Source organism: Pseudophryne corroboree, chromosome 7 (assembly GCF_028390025.1).
Source record: "Pseudophryne corroboree isolate aPseCor3 chromosome 7, aPseCor3.hap2, whole genome shotgun sequence".
In the NCBI taxonomy this organism is placed as follows: Eukaryota; Metazoa; Chordata; class Amphibia; order Anura; family Myobatrachidae; genus Pseudophryne; species Pseudophryne corroboree.
This window is the reverse complement of record NC_086450.1, coordinates 153,921,163-153,939,540: the sequence shown is the minus strand read 5'-3', so window position 1 is coordinate 153,939,540 and position 18,378 is coordinate 153,921,163. Positions and strand designations below refer to the sequence as shown.

The window sequence follows — 18,378 nt, the reverse complement described above, 5'->3', positions numbered from 1 at the left end:
TTAAAGATGCTGTCTTAAGTGATAGATATATAGTTATAAAGCATGCCCAAAGAGACATGAGTATACTGGGTCCTAGAGTCAAAGCTATGTCGATCTCTGCTTGACGTGTCCTGTAGAATATGCATTGGACAGATGATGCCGACTTAAGAGGCATATGGAAGGCTGAGGATTGTGTGGAGAAGGGTTCTCGGGCCTGGTCTCCACAGCTATAGCTGGTAATTCTGATAGTTTGCCTTATATTCCTGCACAGCCTAAGAAAGCACGACATTATTAAATGCAGCCTTTCGAATAAAGAAACAAGAAAGTCTGAGGTGCGTCCTTTCTTGTCAGAGCCAGGCAGCTAGTTCCCAGGAACAGAAGTCCTCCCCGGCCCCTACAAAAATCCACCAATGTCGCTGGAGCTCCACAGGCAGAGCTAGGCCCGGTGGGGACACGCCTTCGTAAGTTCAGCCACAAGTGGGTTCACTCCCTGTTAGATCCCTGGGCAATAGATATTGTGTCTCAGGGATACAAGCTGGACTGTGAGAAGATTCCCCCTCACCGACGGCCCTGCGGGCTTCCCCCCCAAGAGAGGGAGCCAGTGTTAACTGCAATGCACAAATTGTATCTTTAACAGGTGGTGGTCAAGGGTCCCCTCCTTCAACAAGAGGGTGTTATTATTCGACCATGTTGTAATCCCGAAACCAGACGGTTCGGTTAGACCCATATTGAATTAAAAATCTCTGAACATATACCTGAGAAGGTTCAAGTTCAAGATGGAATTGCTAAGAGCGGTCAGTGCAAGCCTAAAAAGGGGGAGACTTTATCGTGAATCGGGACATAAGGTATGCATACCTTCATGTCCCCATTTATCCACCTCATTAGGCGTACCTCAGAATTGCGGTACGGGATTGTCATTACCAATTTCAGATGTTGCCGTTTGGTCTCTCCACGGCCCCGAGAATATTCACCAAGGTAATGGCGGATATGATTGTGCTCCTGCGGAAGCAAGGTGTCACTATTATCACGTACTTGGACGATCTCTTCATAAAAGCGAGATCAAGAGAGCAGTTGCTGAACAGCGTATCACTTTCTCTGGAAGTGTAACGGCAACACGGCTGGATTCTATATATTCCAAAGTCGCAGTTGGTTCCTACAGCTCATCTGCCTCTCCTAGGCACGATCCTAGACACAGACCAGAAAAGGGTTTATCTCCCGATAGAGGGAGCTCAGGAGCTCATGACACTGGTCAAGAATCTATTAAAACCAAAACAGGTGTCAGTGCATCACTGCACTCGAGTCCTGGGAAGGATGGTGGCATCATACGAGGCCATCCCCTTTGGCAGGTTCCATGCGTGGACCTTCCAATGGGACTTACTGGACAAGTGGTCCGGATCACCTCTTCAGATGCATCGGTTAATCACCCTATCCCCCAGGGCCAGGGTGTCTCTCCTGTGGTGGCTGCAGAGTGCTCACCTTCTCGAGGGCCGCAGATTCGGCAGTCAGGACTGGATCCTGGTGACCACGGATGCAAGCCTCCGAGGGTGGGGGGCAGTTACACAGGGAAGAAATTTCCAAGGTCTGTGGTCAAGTCAACAGACTTGCCTTCACATCAATATCCTGGAACTAAGGGCCATATACAACGCCCTAAGTCAAGCGGAGATCCTGCTTCGCGACCAACCGGTTCTGATCCAGTCAGACCGCAGGGGTTCATGTAAACCGCCAAGGCAGCACAAGGAGCAGGGTGGCGAGGGTAGAAGCCATCAGAATTCTTCGCTGGGCGGAGAATCAAGTAAGCGCACTGTCAGCAGTGTTCATTCCGGGAGTGGACATCTGGGAAGCAGACTTCCTCAGCAGGCATGACCTCCACCCGGGAAAGTGGGGACTTCATCAAGAAGGCTTCACGCAGTTTGCAAATTGATGGGAACTGCCTCAGGTGGACTAGATGGTGTCCCACCTCAATAAAAAGCTAAAAAAGGTTTTACGCCGGGTCAAGGGACACTCAGGTGATAGCTGTGGTCGCACTAGTAACACAGTGGGTGTTCCAGTCGGTCTATGTATTCCCTCCTCTTCCTCTCATACCCAAGGGCTGAGAATTGTAAATAAAAGGAGGAGTGAGAACAAAATTCTTTGCTCCGAATTGGCCAAGAAGGACTCGGTACCCGGAGCTGCAAGAAATGCTCTCAGGGGACCCATGGCTTCTGCCTCTCAGACAGGACATGTTGCAACAGGGGCCCTGTCTGTTCCAAGACTTACCGCGGCTGCATTTGATGGCATGGCGGTTGAACGCCGGATCCTAGCGGAAAAGGGCATTCCGGATGCAGTTATTCCTACTCTGGTAAAGGCTAGGAAAGACGTGACAGCAAGACTTTTTCACTGTATATGGCGAAAATAGGTTGCTTGGTGTGAGGCCGGGAAGGCCCTACAGAGGAATTCCAGCGGGGTCGATTCCTGCACTTCCTACAGTCAGGAGTGACTATGGGCCTAAAATTAGGATCCATAAAGGTCAAGATTTCGGCCCTATACATTTTCTCTCAAAAAGAACTGGCTTCACTGCCTGAAGTTCAGACGTTGTTCCGGGGGTGCTGCATATTAGCCTCCTTTTGTGCCACCGGTGGCACCGTGGGATCTTAACGTTGTGTTGGATTTCCAGAAATCCCACTGGTTTGAGCCACTTAAGACCGTGGAGCTAAAATATCTCACGTGGAAGTTGGTCATGCTATTGGCCTTGGCTTCGGCTAGGCGTGTGTCAGAGTTGGCGGTTTTGTCATGTAAAAACCCTTATCTGATCTTCCATATGGACAGAACAGAATTGAGGACTCATCCCCAATTTCTTCCTAGGGTGGTATCATCGTTTCATTTGAACCAGCCTATTGTGGTGCCTGCGGCTACTAGGGACTTGGAGGATTCCAAGTTGCTGAACGTAGTCCGGGCTTTGAAAATTTATGTTTCCAGAACGGCGGGAGTCAGAAAGTCTGACTCTCTGTTTATTCTGTATGCAGCCAACAAGGTTGGCGCTCCTGCTTCGAAGCATACTATTGTTCGCTGGATCTATAGCACGATTCAGCTGGTTCACTCTGCGGCTGGATTGCCGCATCAAAAATCAGTGAAAGCCCATTCCACAAGGAAGGTGGGCTCTTCTTGGGCGGCTGCCCAAGGGGTCTCGGCTTTACAGCTTTGTCGAGCTGCTACTTGGTCGGGGTCAAAACACGTTTGCTAAGTTCTACAAGTTTGATACCCTGGCTGAGGAGGACCTTGAGTTTGCTCATGCGGTGCTGCAGAGTCATCCGCACTTTCCCGCCCGTTTGGGAGCTTTGGTATAATCCCCATGGTCCTTACGGAGTTCCCAGCATCCACTAGGACGTCAGAGAAAATAAGAATTTACTCACCGGTAATTCTATTTCTCGTAGTCCGTAGTGGATGCTGGGCGCCCGTCCCAAGTGCGGACTCTCTGCAATACATGTATATAGTTATTGCTTAACTAAAGGGTTATTGTTATGAGCCATCCGTTAAATGAGGCTCAGTTGTTGTTCATACTGTTAACTGGGTATGGTTATCACAAGTTGTACAGTGTGATTGGTGTGGCTGGTATGAGTCTTACCCTGGATTCCAAATCCTTTCCTTGTTGTGTCAGCTCTTCCGGGCACAGTTTCCCTAACTGAGGTCTGGAGGAGGGGCATAGAGGGAGGAGCCAGTGCACACCAGATAGTACCTAATCTTTCTTTTAGAGTGCCCAGTCTCCTGCGGAGCCCGTCTATTCCCCATGGTCCTTACGAAGTTCCCAGCATCCACTACGGACTACGAGAAATAGAATTACCGGTGAGTAAATTCTTATTTTTCCATAGTTGAGCGTGGCCAAACAGGACACCAGTGGTAGGATATAATGTCACCCGAGTCCGGCGGCTGTGTGGAATGCCGGCCAATCTCGAACATTTTTTTTTTAAGGGACAATCACTTACAAGGCACAGGTTTACCTTGTAAGTGATTGCCCCTTTATAAAAACCAGTTCGTCCGGCATCCCGCATGGCCACCGGACTCGGGTGGCATTACATCCTGCCGCTGCTCTGTTCAATGCTTATGCAAGCAGCCTATTCAGCATGCCCATTAATTATCAAAATTATTTTTATTAGAATATCATTCTCAGATAAAGGGCCAGATATAATGACACCCAAATTTGGCGTCCGTGTGGGATGCCGGCTGTACTAGGACTTTTTTTTAAAGGGGCAGTGATCTCCCCTTTTAAAAAAGATCCAAGTTAAGCCGGCATCCGAACTTCAGCCGGTATGATTTTACCTTGTATGTGTTTGCCGCTTTAAAAAAATACATCCGACTTTGGCCGGAATCCCGCACGGCCGCCAATCTTGGGCGTCATTACATCCAGCCCATAATGCTTCATACATTTAGTGATACTTAGCCAATTTGTAACAGCGGTATCAATGAATGTGAGAAAAATATTGTCTATTTTAAGGAACTAGAGATTTCAAAAAAATAAAAGTTATTTAACATGGGTCTGGTTTGATAGGAAATGCAGTGAATCCTATCAAATATTTCAGAGTTGAGGAGACAGTTGTTAAGGAGTCCAGCTTTTGCTGATCTGAACTTAGGAGGAACAGTGGGGGACCTTGGAAGGCTCGGTTTAGTCACAGAAACCTGAGCGCTTAAATTCCTCCATAGGAAACACCCTGTTGCTCTTTTCCTTCAGCATGTGAAATGTGGGGCATCTGGATTACAGCTATAAATTAGAAATGTACAGTACTGTGTGGTTGATTGCTTCCTATGAATTTCAGAAATTCATACCTATAATGCACAGATTTACATAAGTAATACAGCTGACTGAGTTCCCGACGATAGATGTTGCATGTTTGATTTGAGGCACGTAACAGATTGTTTTTGGTGTTTTTGACACATTCATTCCAGCTAGCAAAGAAAAGTCACAGATTTGCCTCCCAAAGCTGTTAACAGGTTTAGCTAACTATAGAATGTCTGTCACATTTAGATTCACTGAGAAATGTTCTGTAAGGAACTTCAAAGAAATCAAGGCTTTGAAACACTCAAATAATTCAACTGTTTCATGCTCACAATAAAAAAAACTCATATTAACCAGGTCAAAATGTACTGAAAAAATAAATTACGGCTCTTCATCACCAAATTACTTAGATCATTAATGGTATGTTATTATGTTTCAGTTCCGCTGCAACACAGATAAATGCATTCCATTCTGGTGGAAGTGTGACACCGTTGATGACTGCGGAGATGGGTCTGATGAGCCTCCTGAATGTCGTAAGTGCACCACTCTTTATGATGGGAAGATCTCACATAGCATGGCTGGATTGGCCATCTGAAAGCTCTGGCATTTGCACCAGTAGTGACCTGGCTTCTTGGTTCTGCTTTTAATTGCAGAGTCACTGAAGTGCACACTCAACACAAAGATGGTTATGGCACTAATAGATACCAATGCAATCATTAGGCTACATACACACTGGCATTACAATTTTGCAATCAGGATATGTTTTTTACACAATATAAGGGCTCTCAGAATATTATGAAAATAAAACTGACCATACAAATTTGTTTTGTTATATGCGCTGCAGGGGGATTTATGGCAGCTTTTTTTTGTTTCAGTTTGTCTGATGAGCTTTAATGTTGTTAAAGGCTTACTTTGGTTAATGCACGACTATTGACCGTTTGATACCAATGGCTGATGGTTTTGCCATTGATGGCAAAGGCCTCATGTTTCTACTTCATCAATGGTGGATGTCGGATGGTGACGTGATAATGTTTTTTTCATTGCATTTCACTTAGCCTCACCTTCCCATTGCACATTGCTGATTTTGAGACTGCTGTCATGTGTCCCCACTAATCATGGTCAACGATAGTTCAAATCATTGATGGTTTTCTGCTGATGTTTTCTTGCCATCAATGGCAAGTACAGATGGCACCATTGATGGAGACCACTGATGAAGAGCCATTCAATGGACAACACAACACTAGTTTCAGTGGTCACGCATTATATACAATAGTTACTATGCACTTCCACATGCATTTTGCATTATCTATCAACATTTTATACTGTATGTGAATATCGGGGTAGTAGGTGGGGCCATGTTATGAAGTGGATATGAGCACTCCTTGTGTGAGTGTGTATTAAGTTGTTCCTTATACTTCACTGGTCGTCTCCAACCACAGCTTCACTGCTCTGCAGATGAGTTTGGGACTGTATTGTCCCACTCAGCCCGACATTATGATGATGGTACAGTGCACTATAATCAGAACTGTCTGATTGAGATTATTTGGAAGTACACATTTATCTTAAACACATGTATAACTTCCTTTTTTTGAGTAGACACACTTCATTTCATCAATGCACTTTAGTGACTGGCCAAAAGTTTTCTCACTTGTTTTTTGTTTAATTATACTTCTATTTAATTACACTTTTTACCTTTCATATACATTATTGTATATGTTTTGTTTTTTATTGATGGACTCATTATTTTTGTTTGTAAGTTTACGTTAGATGTTACCAGGTAATCAAACTTGCCTTACTTTCCAAAGTGTATAAATAATTGAGAGCCAGTAAACAATTACAGCCTGTCCTTTCATATTCAGTAATGCTGTCATGTATTGAAGCTTCTTATGCTCTTGAACTAATTAGCACCTACTGCTAAAGTGTGATGTTCTTTAAAAATGTGCAAATAATCCAGAATAAAGTCTACTTCACACTTTACTATCTGCTCAGAGAGCAAATTGAATACATTACATACACTTACAATATGAGACTGTTGCCACACGCCAAGAGTAAAGATTGGTATAACAAATGTAAGCCTTATATTTTGCTGTAGCTAAAAATGTGCTGTTATTATAATAACACAAAAGCATATAGTACAATAAGCAGCATTGCAATCACTTGCAAACAATTAGATATCATATTTGATTTGTCTACAAATGTCTAAGGGTAAGGTGACAGCTTGGTGCGACCATCCAGCTGACATGTCTGTCCTCTGTCAGATTTGACAATACATATATTCCCATATATGTGGCCAAATTTGAAAGATATGATCATTCAACATTCAGGCCAAATGGGCGGATCATACAGAGCAGAGTTAGTTTTGTGAAAGATTTTCCCTGTCATGCTGAACAGTCTTTTTCAGGATCCGTGGCCTTGTTTGGCCATCCTCACATATTTATTGAACCTTCCCTACTGGAGACCCCAGAAGTGAGCTCCATGATGCAAATGAAAGAGATGTGAGGAGGCACCAAGCCCTGTTTACATCTTCATTTGGATGCAATTTGTGTCCTTGCACAGTAGTCGCAGGGCTAAGAATATTAATTAATTAACTAATTTATGATTGCAGCCACTGATGTTGAAACACTGCTCTTATCAATTAACCAGTCCAAAACAGATGACTGCAATTGTGTATTAAGTAAGAATGCCAGGTGCACAGCGCATACCCCCCAACATCACACCTTTGGTGTCACACACCCCTTTCCTCACACTGGGGTTGAGTCCAGCACTCTGGTTGTTGCTGGGCAGCCCCCAGCCTCTCCTGTTACTAAATACAAGAAAATGTGAGCGCGAAAAATCAGCTGAGAGAACAGTCTATAGAAATAACACATAAACAACTGTAAGCAGTTATGGGAAATATACAGTTGTGATTCAATTTTGCTGTTAGAATAAACCTTTGTGAGGGTTTAAAGTAGACAGTACACAAGGAATGGGAGTAACCAACTGTGCTAGAAGGATCACAAAGCGCCTATGGTACCAATTTATAACAAAACCAATAGACCGTAAACAAACACACATTTTATAGATGCATTCACATAAATAATAGAATACAATTGTCAACATCAATCAGTGATACTGTGTAGCATTCATATTAGGTAACACTGAATTGTTGCAATAAATGAATGCCTCATTGAAATGTTTCTAGTTGTGCCTGATTGTATTGAACACTAAGAATTGGTCTGACTGACAGTCTGATTACTTGCATAACCCATAAGTATTTAAGTAAGGTTTTATTATAAATTGGTGCCATCGGCCCTTTGTGATCCTTCTGGTTTAGTTATTTACTTCCCCTCATCATTAAATTGATGCAGTGTGCATGAACATGTGCAGAACAGTGGTGAGAGACCCCAAAACCCATCATCCTGCCATTGGGACTTACTGTACTTCCCCAGTAAAATAACAGTATTAGTCACACTGACTTGCTATACAGTGGACAAAGCTAACTTCTGATTGGTTGCTATGGTTACATCACATAAAGCATCATATTCAGTAAACTTTGCAAATAAATGTAACACTTTATAGCCAAATCTATTTCCTAACAGTCAGATGCAAATATTGTGATGTTAGCAACTGTGTCAAGAAGGTAAAATAAAATATTTGTATTACTTTAAAATGAAATCAAATGGAAAGTAAGTTTTTAAAAGGAAAAAAATATATAGATGTATTTCCTTATACATAAAATAATGTCTGAGAAATAGTTTGCTTAAAAGTTGTTATTCACAAAGTCAATCAAATTATTTACTATTGTATCTATATAGCTTTGACATAATTGGGTATTGTTCTATTGGATTTATTTTCTTGTACAGGTTGAGTATCCCTTATCTAAAATTCAAAATTCCCAATGTTTGTGTCCCCTACTGAGATAATGACATATATATATTATATACATAATATATATTTATGTATTAATATATATGTAATATAACATTTATAATATATATATATGTCATTATCTCAGTATTGGACCTAAAAATCGGGAATTTTTAACTTTGGATAAGGGATACTCAACCTGTATTTTAAATGATTGTTAAATAAATAGTATGAGCACTGTCCAGTGAGAACTCCACCTGAAAGGAATGCTGTGAAAAGTTGCTGTCCAGGTTAACGCTACACAATAGACTTCTATTAAAGTCAATTGCTGCTGTGTGCTGCGCTGGGGAGAGGGGCAGCTGCAGAAGCAGTGTCTTCTCTTTCTCTATACGTGATGTGCGGGGGTGAGCGATCACACCCGCCAAACCCTCCAGCTTCCATTTCCTCCACCCCCTGCTGCCCACCTAGCTCCCCCTAGCTAGCGTGTGTGGCCGCGAAGCAGGAGCACAACATTTTTTTTTCTTCAATATTTCAAAATGTGTATGGCTGGCCACACCATACTGATGTAATACAGAGCACCTGTTTCTATTTATTTGGCACTTACGTATTTGATTGTATGTATATCACTGATATACAAGAGCACCTTTTTCGGCCAACTCTAACATAAAAGTGGTGGTGTCGTCATCTTTTCCATAAAAGATGTTGCATTTTGTATTTTTACAGCTGAATTTAAGTGCCAGCCAGGGCGGTTTCAGTGTGGCAGCGGACTATGTGCTCTTCCAGCTTTTATCTGTGATGGAGAAAATGATTGTGGAGACAACTCAGATGAACTCAACTGTGGTAGGTGATTATGCAGCTTGTAAGCTTGATAAATAAGACTCTTGAAAAGATACGCAGGCGCTGATTTATTTTCCATGGATCAAAGTTGCTCATGTATTCATGATTGCTTTTCAGACACATATGTCTGCCTGTCGGGTCAGTTCAAATGCACCAAGAAGCAGAAATGCATCCCAATAAATCTCCGTTGCAACGGCCAGAATGACTGCGGAGATGAAGAAGACGAGATCGATTGCCGTAAGTTAACTGTTATCATTATGCAAATTTGCAAAGACAGTGTATGAAATCAAGTTAACTAAATAAAAAATGTTTTTCTCGTGATATAATTCAACATTGTGGAACAATAAATCAACAGCAAACATATGTAACAACCTTCATAAACACTGGAATTACTATTGCTACACAGAGGCCGTGGAAAAGAAATCACATTAAATCACATGGTATGCATAGCCTGAAAGATGGTTCAGACACAGTAAATGAGTGCATTTGTATTTCAAGACTTAAAAGTACACATCATTTACATTCCAGGTTTGGGATCTATCATCAAGAAACCTGTCAGTCAAACATTTCTTACATCAAGAAAGGGGAAATTTGCTAAATTGAGGTTTTGCTAAACCATAAACTTATTTGTGATCTAATGTTTACACACCGTGAAATTTGGTAAAGGTCAAATTGCACATCAATATTATGTTTTCGAATCCCTATCCCTATTTTCAAATGGTATGGTATGAATGTGCAGTTGTAAAACGGCAGATTAAGCTACCTGAAAAATGTCATGGTTCTTAGGCATGCTTTGACAGGTGAGATATCTCAGCCCACTTTTTGTTTGAACAGTCTTGCCTGTCACAACTGCAAAAAAGAAATAAATTAAAACAAATTAAAGACCGTCCCACATCTCCCATTCTCTAACAGCCTGTGCCTTTCAGTATTGGGATTGAACAATTGAGGACCCTACACATAGAGATTACTGATACAGTGCTAAGAAGCACTAGGGTTCTTCTGCTATCCATCACTGGCCAGTACCAGGAAAACAGTATAAAACAAACTTCAAGCCCTTGTTGAACTACCAGCCCTAGCATTCACTCACAGTCCATGACTAGTATTAAAGCATCAAACACAGATGTGCGCCAGTGCATATGGACACTCATATTGTTGCAATCAAGGGCTTAACTACCATAGGAGCACTGGGTGCCTACAACTGATGAAGGGGGCCTATCATCCTTGTCTGTACCATGTTTCTATTTGAGTTTTTTGTCATAGGCTGATACATGGGGCCCTTACAAATTGAATCAATAATTGTGTCCTGATAGTATAATAAATAATACAATGTATACACAGTTTTACTTTTACAATTGCCCCCGTATTTTTATGTATCTTAGTATCCCTAATAAATACTTACCTGGAATCTTCTTCTTTTCTTATTTTTCTTTTGTTGTTTTTTTTTTCTTCTGAGTGGTGGTTTGGTGTAGTGGTGGGTTGTGGGTGGTGGGGGTGGTTCTTTATCTGATGTTACTCATATGGACAGAAAAAAGTGAACCGCTCACAAGGAGTTCCTCATGCCAAAAGTAATAAAGGTAAGACTGCCTACTGTTCTTTAACGCCCAAGCAGCCAATCAGGAGTGGTCTCTCATGGATGAGAGACTACTCCTGATTGACTGTATGGCTATTATGTAGGCTGGCTTACTGAATATTAACAATTTTTCCATTTCTTTCTTTCTTTCTTTTTTTATATTGCATGGTAGTAAATTGGGGCTGAGAACTGCATCCAATGTATGGTGATTTTAGAATTACCCCATCAAAAAAAAAAATGTCCCTTAGTATGTTTAACTCTATATTGTTATATTGATGCAAAATAGCAGAAACAACAGTCGGTGGAAATAATTCCTTTATACCTTTTTTTTCAGCATTGTTTGCAATTTCTCTTACGTCCTAGGGGATACTGGGAATCCATTTAGTACCATGGGGTATAGACGGGTCCAATAGAGCCATGGGCACTTTAAGAAATTGATAGTGTTGCTTTGGCTCCTCCTTCTATACCCCTCCTACCAGACTCAGTTTAGAAAATGTGCCATGAGGAGCCGGTCACGTCTCTGGAAGCTCCTGAAGAGTTTTCTGCATTTATTTTCTGTGTTTGTTGTTTTCAGGCAGGACTGGCTGGCACCAGCCTGCCTGCTTTGTGGGACTTAGGGGGGAACGGCCCAACCTCACTCAGGTTTAATGGTCCCGTTCCCCTATGACAAGACACTAGCTCCTGAGGCAACTTTTTGCAAGCCCCACCACAGCGAGCGTACATTCCCACAGCACACTGCCACCCCTAACAGAGCCAGAAGAAAGAAGAGTGGTGAGTACTAAGCCGGCATCCCTGTTAGCAGGTCGCCGGCGATTGTGGCGGCATGAGGGTACGGAGACACATGGCTTCTAAACGGGGCAGACTGCATCTCCCGTTGTGTAAGGACACTGACGCTGAACAGCGGACACAGTACCAAGACTGGCAACAAAACCATAAAAGGAGTCTGTCTCCATTTTATGCACTTAGACACATGCAGCCAGTATAAAAAAGAGCAGGAAGACCGCGTTCCATTGAAGGGGCAGGGCTTCATTATGAGCAGATCCAGCAGCTCTCCAGCGCCATTTTCCCTCTGCAGCTGACACAGATGCTGACTGACCAGGACGCGCAGCTCTTCCGGAGAGATTCCAGATTACCTCAGCGTTACCAGGGGGTCATAGCAGGGGGGGGGGGGGGGGCGCTTATTAGTGTACTAAGTTATTAATCTAGGTACTTAGTCTGCGACCAGGCTAAACTTGTCATTAGTGTTAAGGGTACAGTGTGCTGGTTCCATACTTCCTCTGTGTTTCCCTGGAAAGGCTCTTTGTAGGTTAATTGTGCATTTAAACTTTTCCTATGTGTGTGTGTGCTGTCACTATACATTATATCAGGCAAAGAGTGTGTTTCATTTAAGGCACAGTGTTCCTCTTCCCCAGGGGGTTCACTAGTGTGTACTCAATGTAGTGTCCCTTCCCAGGCTAGTGGGGCAGAACCAGCTTTGCTGGACTCCATTAGGAGAATTATTTCCTCAATCTCTACTAAGTTATCTCGGACCGAGAAAGAGACGCAATACTTAAGACAATCTATGACTGAGTTTATTAAAAGAGACTCAGTACCCAAACCAGCGTCTCAGTCCCCTGCCATTTGTCCGCAAAAATGCACTTTGGCCCATATCCAGCAGTCTGACTTGGATGATGAGGGGTCAGAAATGGTGTAGAGTGAGGTGGACTTAGAGGTGGGGGAGGGTACTCTGTCGCAGGGAATAGAGGCTCTCATAGAAGCTATCAGAGACGTTCTAAATATCCCTGATAAGGTGACAGAGGAGAGTGAGGAATCTTATTTTAATATAAAAATAAATCCTCAGCCACTTTCCCTGTGTCAAAGGAACTTAATACCCTGTTTTAAGACCCGTGGGTTAGGCCTGATAGGAAGTTTAAAATCCCTAAAGGGTTGTTATCATCCTTTCCCTTTCCTCCTGAGGATAGGAAAAATGGGAAAATCCACCAATAGTGGATGATGCATCAGTATCCAGGTTTTCAAGAAAAATTGTATTGTCTATTCCAGGTGCAGCCTCCCTAAAAGATGCGGCTGATCGTAAAATTGAGACTACGCACAAATCCTTGTATACAGCTGCTGGAGTGGATTACTAGAGCCATTGACAAATGGTCGGGTAACCTGATTGAAGGGTTAGACACCTTGCCTTAGGAGGAGGTTATCTTGTTCCTACAGCATATACAGGACTCTGCAAATTTAATGGTGGAAGCCATAAAAGAAATAGGCTTGCTTAAAGCACACACTACAGCTATGGCAGTGTCTGCAGGCAGTAATCTATGGCTACGCCAGTGGACTGCAGATGCGGACTCCAGGAAAGGCGTGGAATGCCTACCTTTCACAGGCGAGGCCTTATTTGGAGATGAACTAGACAAATGGATCTCCAAAGCTACTGTTGGTGAGTCCACGTACCTTCCTTCTGCAGCTCTCCCAGCTAGGAATGCCTACTCAGGTACCAATTTACAGTCCTTTTGGACTGCCAAGTTTAGGGGCAAACCCAGATGGTCTTCTATAGCCACCAGACGCCCTAGAGCTAATCCACACCAACCAGCAACTGCCAGTTCACAGGAACAGGGCTCAAGCTCTGCTTCCTCAAAACCTTCAGCATGACAGTGGACCGCGATGCCTGGAAGACTGGCAGGTGGGAGCCTGGCTAAAATTCTTCAGTTACATCTTACAAGTTCGTGCCAGGATTCCAGAGTCATAGATCTTATTTCTCAGGGCTACAGACTGGAGTTCCAGGAGCTCCCTCCTCACAGATTCATTAACTCAGGTTTACCAGTTTCACAAGAGGAAAGTGTAACTTTACAGGACGCCATTCAAAAACTGGTACAGAATCAGGTCATTGTTCCAGTTCCACCTCATCTGCAAAACAAGGGGTACTATTCCAACTTGTTTGTAGTATCGAAACCGGACACTTCGGTAAGACCGATTCTGAACCTCATGTCGTTGAACCTGTACTTATGAGTGTTCAAGTTCAAGATGGAGTCTCTGACAGCAGTGATCTCAGGTCTGGAAGAGGGGAAATTCATAGTGTCTCTGTATATCAAGGATGCATACCTTCACATTCCACTCTGACCGCCTCATCAGGCTTATCTATGGTTTACACTGCAGGACTGTCACTACCAGTTTCAGGCCCTGCCATTTGGTCTCTCCACGGCACCTAGGGTGTTCACTAAAGTGATGTCAGAGAAGATGTTTCTACTCCACAAACAGGGAGTGAACATAAATCCGTACCTGAACGATCTTCTGATAAAGGCACCGTCCCGGGAGCGGTTGTTGGACAGCATTGGCCTCTCAACCAGACTACTCCTGGATCACGGGTGATTTCTGGATTCTGAACCTACCAAAATCTCACCTAAAACCAACACAGAGGCTTTCTTTCCCTGGAATGATACTGGACACAAAATCTCAGAAAGTGTTCCTTCCCTTGAAAAAGGCAATGGTTCGGGTGGTCCTGAAGCCATCCTGGATCTCCGTTCATCTGTGTATTTTCCTTCTGGGGGAAATGGTGGCCTCTTACGACGCGATTCAGTACGAAAGGTTTCATGAGAGGCCCTTCCAGCTGGATCTGTTGGACAAATGGTCCAGATTGCATCTTCACATGCAGCAGAGGATCAGTCTGTCACCAAAAGCCAGGATCTCCCTCCTGTGGTGGATACAGACTTCTCACCTAGTCGAGGGTCGGAGGTTCGGGATTCAGAATTGGATTCTGCTAACCACAGATGCAAGACTCAGAGGTTGGGGTGCATTTTCAGGGAAGATGGTCAAGTCAGGAAGTCGTCCTTCCGATAAACATCCTGGAGCTCAGGGCTATATAGAACGCCCTTCTGCAGGCCTCATCTCTTCTTCAGAATCAGGCCATTCAGGTCCAGTCAGACAATGTGACGGCAGTAACGTACATAAACCGACAGGGGGAAACAAAAAGCAGAGCTGCAATGTCAGAGGTGTCAAGAATTCTCCTCTGGGTGGAAAAACACGCAGTGGCATTGTCAGCGGTCTTCATTCTGGGAGTAGACAACTGGGAAGCAGACTTCCTCAGCAGACACAACCTGCACCGGGGGGGGGGGCTTCACCCGGAGGTGTTCCAGTGGTTGACACATCAGTGTGGATATCCACACATCGACATGATGGCCTCTCAACTCAATAGGAAGCTCAAGCGGCAGTGTTCCAGGTTGAGGGACCCATATGCAGTGGCAGTAGACTCTCTGGCAACTCTGTGGGTCTGCCAGCTGGTGTACATGTTTCCTCCACTGATCCGCTGATCTCAAGAATTCTAAAAATAATAAAAAGGGAAAAGGTTCAAGCAATCCTCATTGCCCCGGACTGGCCATGAAGGGCCTAGTATGCAGATCTTTTTGAGATGCTGCTCGAAAATCCTTGGCCTCTACCTCTTCGTGAGGATCTTCTGCAACAGGGCCTGTTCATCTATCAAGACTTACTGCGGCTACGTTTAATGGCATGGAAGTTGAACGGCTTATTCTAGCCAGGAGAGGGATTCCTGACAAGGTCATCCCACCATATTTGGAAGAAATATGTTTCTTGGTGTGAGAGCAGACATTATTCTGCAGTGGAATATCAGCTGGGACATTTCCTGCTTTCTCTGCAGTCGGGAGTGGATGTGGGCCTACATCTAGGTTCCATAAAACTACAGATTTCGACCTTGTCTATTTTCTTTCAGAAACAATTGGATTCTCTCTCTGAGGTCCAGATGTTCTTGAAAGGGGTTCTGCAAGTCCAACCTCTCTTTGTGCCTCCCACAGCACCTTGGGATCTCAATTTGGTGCGGCAGTTCCTCCAATCGGACAGGTTTTAACCGTTACAGGAGGTTGAGACGTAAAGTACCTTACATGGAAGACCATCACACTGTTGGCTTTGGCTTGAGCGCGACGTGTGTCGGAGCTAGGGGCGTTGTCTCACAGGATCCCCTACCTAATCTTCCATGAGGATAGAGCTGAGTTCAGAACTCGTCAGCAATTTCTTCCTAAGGTGGTGTCTGCGTTTCACATCAACCAACCTATTGTGGTTCCGGTTGTTACGAACACCTCTGCTACTTCAAAGTCTTTGGATGTTGTGAGGGCTTTGAAGGTGTATGTAAAAAGAACAGCTCGTCACAGCTGTTCGTTCTCTATGATCCCAATAAAATTGGGTGTCCTGCTTCAAAGCAGTCATTTGCACACTGGATCAGGCTCACTATCCAGCATGCTAATTCCACGGCAGGCTTGCCAGTTCCAAAATCTGTTCAGGCCCACCCTACTTGGTCGGTGGGTTCTTCTTGGGTGGCTGCCCGGGTGTCTAGGCTTTACAGCTCTGCTGACCAGCAACTTTGTCTGGTTCAAACACGTTTGCAAAGTTTTACAAGCTCAATACTTTGGCCTCTGAGGACCTTCAGTTTGGTAAATCAGTTCTGCAGGAACTTCAGCACTCTCCCACCCAGTTTGGGAGCTCTGGTACTTCCCCATGGTACTAAATGGATTCCCAGTATCCCATAGGATGTAAGAGAAGATAGGATTTTAATTACCTACCAGTAAGTCCTTTTCTCGTAGTCCGTAGAGGATACTGGGCGCCCGCCCGGTGCTTCGCTCTTCTTGCACTGTTACTTGGTTAAGTTATGTTGTTTGGTTCAGCTGTTGCTGTTCCTGTTTCAAATTTGGTTAGCATGGCTTTCCTCTTGTTTTATGTGTGCTGGTTTGTAATCTCACCACTTTCCTTACCTGTCCTTCTCTCAAAGTATGTCCGTCTCCTCGGGCACAGTTTCCTAGACTGAGTCTGGGAGGAGGGGCATCAAAGGGAAGAACCAGAGCACACTATCAATTTCTTAAAGTGCCCATGGCTCCTAGTGGACCCATCTATACCCCATATTACTAAATGGATTCCCAGTATCCCCTACGGACTATGAGAAAAGGATTTACCGGTAGGTAATTAAAATCCTTTTTTTTAATTGTTACCAAAATTCACACAATATAATATTGTGCATGTAACTATTCCATGCATATTTTGTACACTACTCCAGGGTGTACTATTATTTAGTTATTCTTTTGTGCAAAGAACAATCAAATTCAGTGACAATAAAATGGAACAAAAAGTAAATGCATTGAAAATCTCTTATTGTAACAGTGCAATCAGTTCAGTTCATACTGTGAAGTGGCTTAAGAAACACTATGGCAAAGGGCGCAAGTTGCCATTGCAGCAGAGCGTAAATGTGGACAATGGCATCAGAACTTGCTCCACCCTGATGGCCCCTTCCATCCCCAGATTCACACATTTTTCAAAGTAAATCTGCAAGTTGGTGGTAGTAATGCAGCACAACCGCACTTACTCACACCCGCTATTACATTGCAGGTAATTGGATTCCCTCCTATAAATATGTTATGGATCAAAGTGGATAATTTATTCTACTTATCTGTTATTAATAAATGTCAAGAGTTCATGAGATACAGGCTGTTTTCTAGAGCACTTTGACCTTCCTCACTGTCTACTTTCCTATGTCCGGGTTAGTGTTTGCTCATAACTGGTATCAAAAGTCTAAGTGATATGTCAGAGGAATTTTTTCATTTGTCAGTCTGTGATACGAGTTTTAAGATGTCTAAGGATTGTTCTGGATTTGGTATGAACATCTGAAATGCAGAGTTAAAAATATTGGGATAAATCCCCATCTCTATGAGTACTTAGCACCCCCCCGCAAAAAAAAAAACAAATAAACAACAACAACAGAGCAATTAGACCAATTAATCAGTGACTGGAATACTCTAAGTACCTGCTAAGAAGGTTTAAATTTACTGTAGTTCCTGTATATACCTACTAAAGCCTCCGCTCTTCGAACAATATGAATTATTTAGAAATGCAAACCCTATTAAATATTCTACATGCAGCAGTTTCCCACCTTCTTATTATATACAGTGAGATCATCCCATATGTCATTGCATACCTAGTAGAATATCTGCATTTTCCACCCACTGAATGAGAGACCTGAGTATATCTGTTCTGTAATAAATGTACACTTTTTAAAACGGATGATTTCAGCTGCTTTTTCTTTTTTTTATTTGAAGCTGAAAATAGCTGCTCTCCAGATCACTTCCAGTGTAAAACCACAAAGCACTGCATATCTAAACTCTGGGTGTGTGATGAGGACTCTGACTGTGCTGATGGATCTGATGAGGCAAACTGTGGTGAGTATCAACGACTGAGCATATTTCTTGCAGACAAGGGAACACTAGACAAGGACCTTTTGCCCGCAACGTATTTGATTCCACCCTCGGCCCTTTTCAGTTCTCTGATCTGTAAACAGCAGGAGACGTTAATGAATATCATTTTTTCATTTATTTAACAGTGAGTGGAAAAACCGGGATAGTACTGAATGTATGTTTATGAT

General features: G+C 43.3%; 1 protein-coding gene across 1 annotated transcript in view; it reads left to right on the top strand.

Moving 5' to 3' along the window:
- LRP1B (LDL receptor related protein 1B) overlaps window positions 1-18,378 on the top strand; it is a 1,835,733-nt gene that overhangs the window by 1,616,060 nt on the left and 201,295 nt on the right. The window contains exons 63-66 of the mRNA XM_063932605.1: window positions 5,166-5,259; window positions 9,296-9,412; window positions 9,527-9,646; window positions 18,056-18,175. Coding sequence (XP_063788675.1) covers window positions 5,166-5,259; window positions 9,296-9,412; window positions 9,527-9,646; window positions 18,056-18,175 — 451 coding nt within the window. The remainder of the gene's footprint in view (window positions 1-5,165; window positions 5,260-9,295; window positions 9,413-9,526; window positions 9,647-18,055; window positions 18,176-18,378) is intronic.